The 6,825-nt window shown below is 49.1% G+C and overlaps 1 protein-coding gene across 1 annotated transcript; it reads right to left on the minus strand.

Annotated features, from left to right (window-relative positions):
* Window positions 1-5,070: 5,070 nt before the first annotated feature.
* On the minus strand, window positions 5,071-6,283 carry LOC119340011 (B-box zinc finger protein 32-like). The gene has a single exon (XM_037611928.1). It carries the CDS (start codon window positions 6,057-6,059, stop codon window positions 5,418-5,420), a length of 642 nt encoding a protein of 213 aa, XP_037467825.1. The 5' UTR covers window positions 6,060-6,283; the 3' UTR covers window positions 5,071-5,417.
* Between the last annotated feature and the right edge of the window lie 542 nt (window positions 6,284-6,825).

Here is a 6,825-nt window from a genome sequence, read left to right on the forward strand (position 1 = left end):
AATGGGATCTCCCGAGAACAGAAGCTTGTAGTGGCGGAAAAGTATTTTTGGTCTGCCCCCTAGTGTAAGGGGAATATTTGGGTATTTATAGAGCTGGAGTTAGGGTTAGGGGGTCCCGAGGGGCCCACAAGCCTGGGGGCCGCCCTCCCCCCTGGGGGCGCGCCTCTAGGGCTTGCGGCCCTCTCGTGACTCCTCTGGCCTCCTCCAGAAACTTCATGGTTATCTTCTGCTCCAAGAAAATCCTCAAAAAGTTTTGTTTCATTTGGACTCCGTTTATTATTGATTTTCTGTAAAAGATTAAAAGACGGAAAAAACAGCAACTCGCACTAGGCACTAGGTTAACAGGTTAGTCCCAAAAAATGATATAAAATAGCATATTAATGCATATAAAACATCCAAGATGGATAATATAATAACATGGAACAATCAAACTGATAGATACGTTGGAGACGTATCAGAGCACCCTATCGCACACACAGACAAGGCGATGGTTTAAAACTCCATTGCGGAATGGGGGTAAAAACCATTTGTATAGGACGTCTCTACACCAATGGGTAAATGTATCCAAATCCAACATTTTTTGGGTAAGGGATGCCCAGCGAGCTTGAGAATAGTATCATAGTTACCTTCAGATGTTGGACGATCAAGTGGCCCTAAGAAGGTAATGCCAAAGAAGTCGGCTGAAAAGCCAAAGCCCTCAACGCAGAAGCCTTAGCTCCAAGTGCTTCAGCTGCCGCAAAATCTTCAGCTCCTCCGCCTGTAGTAAGTTCTTCAAAGGCTTTAGCAAAAGCCCCAACCTCTGTTGTGCTTGCTTCATGTCAGTGCACAACTAGCATTACAATTTCCTGAGAGGCTGCACCAACTACCTCAGCGAGTGGGCAAACTTCCACAAATGCCCCCAAGCTAATGATGAAGGCCACTGCTGGCCACGAAACAAGGCCCAATCCAAAGAGTAAGGTTGTAGCGCCTCAGGCTGGCAAAAATGATGAGGCCGATGAAGATGAGCTTGCTGAACTCATTAGAAGAAAAGTTGAGCAAGCTGCTATTGCCAAGAATTCTTCAGTACATCTTCTGCTGGATCCAAAGAAGATTCTTGACTTCATTGGTATTTTGGTGCCAGAAGCCAGACACTTTGATTGATGATGTTGACCTGCCTCCCGGTCCTAGTAATGTGTTGTTTGCATTCATCTTGAATGAGAAACAAGGTTAATCATGCCAAGCTTATGAGGAAGCAGCATCTTCAGAAGTAGAAAGAGCTAAAGTCTAACATGTTCACTATCACATGTCAACAACTCATTTCTATGCAGGCTGAGATTCAGCAGCTTAGTGATGAATATGAATGCCAAGCCGGTCACTTATGTGGTGTGCGTGACAGATTCATCACACAAACCAAGTAGGCGGTTGACGATCAGAACAGACGTGAAGCTGCTAAACATGGTCAAGCTCCTCAAATAGTTCCTCAGCACAACCACAAATTCCTCGAGCCAGTGCATCTGCATCACAGCCTGAAGAAACTATAAGGGCATCCAAAACTATCGTGCCTGAGAAAGTGCCAGGGTGACTGCATCAGTCGCGCTTGAAGAAATTTCTCCATCATTATCCTCATCATCAGCTCAATCAAATTCTTCAAAATTTAAGAAAAACACACTTCCTTCTGTATTAGAAGCGAAGAATACCAAGGCTGCTGAGAAAGAAGTTGTGAATAAGAGAAAAGCTTTAGCTCCATCTACTAGTGAAATTGTGAAGAAGTTGAAGACGGATCCATTATCTTCAACTCGGCCTATTGATGCACCACCATTGGCCTCAGCGACCCCAACCCAAATCTTCACAAATCTGTAGATTGTGCCATTTGGAGAAGAATATGTTGTCCCATATGATGATGAGGAAGGAGACACCCATTCTGCTGCTACCCAGAGCAGATGGATGAAGAGATTGAGGTTGAAGCAATTGTCCCCTCTAATGGTATCATCGCCTCCGCCCGTGTTGTCTGTTAAAAGTGCTGGAAATGAAGAAACTGAAGAGGATGTGGATATTGATGGCTCTACTACACCCCTTATCCATGATGAATTTTGGGAAGTATCTCACCCAAATTCACCCATCACCACACCTCTAATGCACGACCCTTAGTCGCCTACAAGGACTGAAGATATTCCCACTGGTGCTAAAGAGCGTCTCACACCTCTTCAAACCATTGTTGAAGAAATGTCGGCTGCATCAACTGAAGAAATGGTGTAGCAAGAGCACATTGTTGAAGTTGAACGTCATTCCCATCGGCCTGATGGATCTGTGCATTTCACTGATACAAAGACTGTTCCACTAGCGAAAACTGATGAAATTGCAAAATCTGATGCAATTACAGATAAGAATTACTCCACTAGCTCTCCTTGACCCATTTTTATGTAAAGCCTAACAAGGTAAATCTTTAACCCAAGCCTGCAATGCCTAAGCTTGGCAAAGGCGTCGGGACACCCAAGTTCAACAATGATGATTTCTTCGAGGAGAAGAATTTCTTGACTGGCGCATCACCATATGATTCAGCTAAAATAAGGCGTCAGCACTTCTGGACTACAACGCAGATGAATTTCTATGTGTGCCTGCTATTTGAGAGGAATGAGGTTTTCCCGCATCGCCATATTCCTCGTGTGGATATGGTGTCAATTCCGGTGTTGTCTATTCTTCATGATGCTGGGTTACTAAGCCTATGCTCTGATGCCTTTGAATTGAATGAAGAGCTGATTCTTCAACTCTATGCAACATTGCATCTATCAGGTGAAGTTGAGGATATTCACTCCTGGCTCTGGACTGGATTTCAGAAAACACACATTATAAAGCTCCAGCCAGTGAAATGCGTCGAGCACTCCCAGTTAATCCCCATCAAGAGAATGCAACACACGTTTATGAAGAACCTGAACTTCCAAATCACGTGATGCAAGTGTTAATGGAACCGCAAGCTGAAGGAGATGCTCGAAGAACCACAATTCTGGTGTGGAATTTCTATATGTACCTCGGACTGTATATCGCATTCTGGCCAAAACCGTTAGTCCAATCGAGGGCCACAATTCTGAAACCGAAGAAGTGGTGGGAATCATGAAGAATCTGTTGTTCAATATCATACATGGTATTCCCATTCATATCCATGATTTCTTCATGAGGACCTTGAACCACAATTTGCAAGTTAGGGATTGCTATCTATACTAAATAGCTGGAAACCCTTGGATTCGCCACCATGTCCTCATGCGCGCAAACTTCTTTTATTTAAGCTGTTAGACACTTTGGATGGGTCCATCACATCAATAATAAAGCTCATTGTCCATGGCACCGTCGACACCCTCCGCATCCACCATATTTGTATCCAGGCCCTCCTTGTCCGACATCGTCGTTGTACCTCTCCAGTTGCCGCCCAGGCATTGTAGGACGTCTGCTACCCCCACCAACGTGCATACTCTCCTTGGACTATGTCGTCGTCCACCCAGAATCCCTCTGCAGCCAGGTACCTTCCGCTCCTTGTGGATGACATCCATGGCGGACACCACGCCCGGCAGGTGTTCGGTCGAATGCCATTGAGCCTTTTGAACTTCTTGTTGTTTTCTAGAGTAAGCACGATAGTGGGGTGCTCGTCAAGGAGGATGGATTGTTGTGTGATGCATGGTTGGTCATATCTGCGGGCATTTGTAGGCAGGAACTTAAGGTGCTTGGTCTTTTGTCAGTGTGTGCACGATGATCCGTTTCATGTGCAAAATCACTCCGCGTCCTATGACATGTAGATCATCCATAAACGCAATGTGAGGTAGATATTGCGGTTGATGCTACACCATTTGCAACTCCGTCATGAAGTTATGCGACGCGGTTAAACGAGTGGAGATAATGTGGACATTGGGCACGTCAACCATGGAGACCGTAAGTTTTGCTTCTTGTTGCTCTACATGTTGGTTTATTTATTCATTCAATCAATGCTCCTTTACACATTGTAAGTATGCACGCTCTATCATGATGCACTATAGGACCAAAGGCAGGCCATTCACGCACATACATTGTTCGATGAAGGTCAAAGTCAGCCTATGTGGGACGACATGTGTCGGCTCTAGTTCTATTATCGTTCAATTTGGAATCGATGAATTTGGAAGAAAAAAACTTTTCGAATATCCCAGTTATCACGTTGAATTTGAACTATTATTGTACTAGAGGTATTTGTATTCTATTTACGGATGAATTGTGCTTCTTCTATAATTACTTTGAGTGTTACAGGCTTGGTTTGGTGAAATGGATGAAATACCATCCATTTTATTTAAATTATGTCTGAACTTTGCTGAATTCTATTTTGTTTAATGGAATTCGTCAGATTTGTTAAAATCTATTTTGAAACTAAATTGATGCGGCCACGGTTGGGTGGTTGGCTCCTGTATCATTGCCCATAGACTAGGCTTCATCGATCCGTGGAGGGATACGGTGTACAATTTGAAGGTCACCAATGAAGATACCCTAAGCCGCTTGGCTCCTATATCATTGTCCGTATACTGATGTTCATCGGTCCTCGGACAGATACGGTGTACAATTTGAAGGTTAGCAATGCAGAAATCCTAAGCCGCCGTCGTGTATAACTGGGTTTTCTTTTTTGCGGGAGAAATACTTGTATTACTCAATCACAATGTCAATAATGAAATTTGCAAGGTCAATTTAACAAACGAGATTACCATGACGGCATGACTCACCATGATTGAATTTGCTCCCTTGGTTCCAAATGCAATGTGCATAATTTTTTCAAGAATCAATCCTATTTGTGTTTGACCAAAATTATTGAGAATAATATTAACATCCGCAATATCAAATCAGAATCATTTGATTCATCATGGATGTCTATTTCATACTTGTATTGTGGGTGCTGTTTTCTAAAAAATTGAATCTAGTTAGTCTTCACATCCCATTGATGCTGCCTGCCTGCCTCCCACAATGGTTTGCAACTTGTTCTAGATGATGAACCATGGTTTGTATCCTCGCAAATAGAATGAACGATATCCCCGCGAAAAATTGACAATAGTTACATGCATAAAGCATTCTACATATTGTTGAGAGTATATAAACCATTCTACATATTGTTGAGAGTATATAAACCATTCTACATAGTGTTGAGAGATCCATAACTAATTCAAAAGCCTAATCAGTCCAGCTAAATTGCTAAGAAGTATTAGTACTGAACAACATGTGATCCACTTTACTGCCATGGCTGACACCATCCATTTGGATTACATCGTACTACTAGTATTATCCTTCTAACTAACAACAAGATTTGATCAACTTTTACTCAACTCTCTAGAAATATACTACTACTACTACTACCAAATTAACGAACAAGAAAGCTTAATTAGCCGCCTTCTCATGAGTCACGGGTCATGTGTTGTTGGAGAAGATCCTGCGTTGCCTCACGGGCACTCGCCCCAGCCCTCCTCGGCGTCCACGGCGGCGGCGGCCGGTCTGCTGGCGCGCGCGCGGCCCATGGACGAAGCCACCTCCACGAGCACCCTCGCCGGCACGTGCGCGCACGCCTCCAGCCGCCGTAGCGCGTCGCCGGCCTCGTGGGCGCCGCCGACGTGAGCCGCCATCACCTCCAGGCACAGCGCGGCCGCCATCGCGACGCGCAGCGGCACCCTCCTCGGCGCCGCGGCCACGGCCCGGAGCGTGCGCGCTGCCGCCGCGGCGCGCCTGCGCGCCACCGCCGCCGGAAGGCCCATCTTCTTGGCCCACCCCTCGAGCACCTCCTCACCCCGCGCGCGGGGGCTGCTCCTGATCTTGGGCCTCCGCCCCAGCGGCGCCGCCGTCGTCGCCGTTGTGGCGGAGTCGGCGGTGGACACGCAGGAGCTGGACGTGGTCATCCCGGACAGGGCCTCCTCCTCCTCCGGCGCAGCCTTGTGCGCGTAGACGCGCGTGCGGCGGTGGCGGGAGGCGAGGAAGTTGGCGCCGTGGACCCTGGCGTCGCAGGGCGCGCAGAGGAACGCCGCGTCGGCCGCGCAGTGCACGTCCGCCGGCGCGACGCACAGCGCGCACCTTGCCGTCGCGCCACACATCTCCGCCAGCTTCAGCACTCTCTCGCACGTAGGGTGAGGTGAGGTTGCGTCGCGCGCTCTTCTAGACTTGCAGCCGGGAGAGACGAGATCGACGACGGACGACGGCGAGGCAGCGTGGTGTGCTTCTCCTCGCCGGGGCGCGTATTTAAAGACGACCGAGCTAGCTAGCTATCCCGCGAGGTGGCCGCTCGCTGGTGAGATCTTTTCCGCTCCCCACGTCCCCCCGTATCGTACACGTGCAGTTTGCGTGGTCATGACTGCAAGCCGCGAGCGGCGTCCGATCCTCGCCCCGATCGCCGCGACGTGGAGGGTGCGAGGCCGTCCCGGCCGCTCCCGCGATTCGCACCGGGCCCGGTGTCAGCGGCCTCGCGCCCTCACCTGCCCATCCACCGATGGCTCCCCATGAGCGGTGGCCATGTGGTCGCCCGCTGCGCGGTCGACACCTGGTGGCGCACTCCGCCGTCGACCCGCACAAGTGGCTGCGGTTGATCAACCGCGACGGGCGCGGGCCCATGGCGCCCCGCGAGGGCCGACGTGAGCCGCGAGTTGGGGCATGGGGCCGGAGCGCGGTCGCCATCGGCGGGATGCGCCGAGGGCAAGCGTAGAGCCATCCGTGGCCACGAAACCTCGTCCCCCTCGAAGTACGTACTCTAGACTAGTTTGCGCCTGGCGCCCACGCCGGCCAGCCCGTCGCTGTCGGGGCTCGGTCGGTCGTTCGTGGCCTTGCTTTGTCGGGTTCCGGTGCCGCCGCTGATTCTTTAGCCCG

Source organism: Triticum dicoccoides, chromosome 7B (assembly GCF_002162155.2).
Source record: "Triticum dicoccoides isolate Atlit2015 ecotype Zavitan chromosome 7B, WEW_v2.0, whole genome shotgun sequence".
In the NCBI taxonomy this organism is placed as follows: domain Eukaryota; kingdom Viridiplantae; phylum Streptophyta; class Magnoliopsida; order Poales; family Poaceae; genus Triticum; species Triticum dicoccoides.

Excerpts from the sequence above, each read along its gene's own strand:
- LOC119340011 (XM_037611928.1), bottom strand. The coding sequence starts at position 6,059 with ATGTGTGGCGCGACGGCAAGGTGCGCGCTGTGCGTCGCGCCGGCGGAC.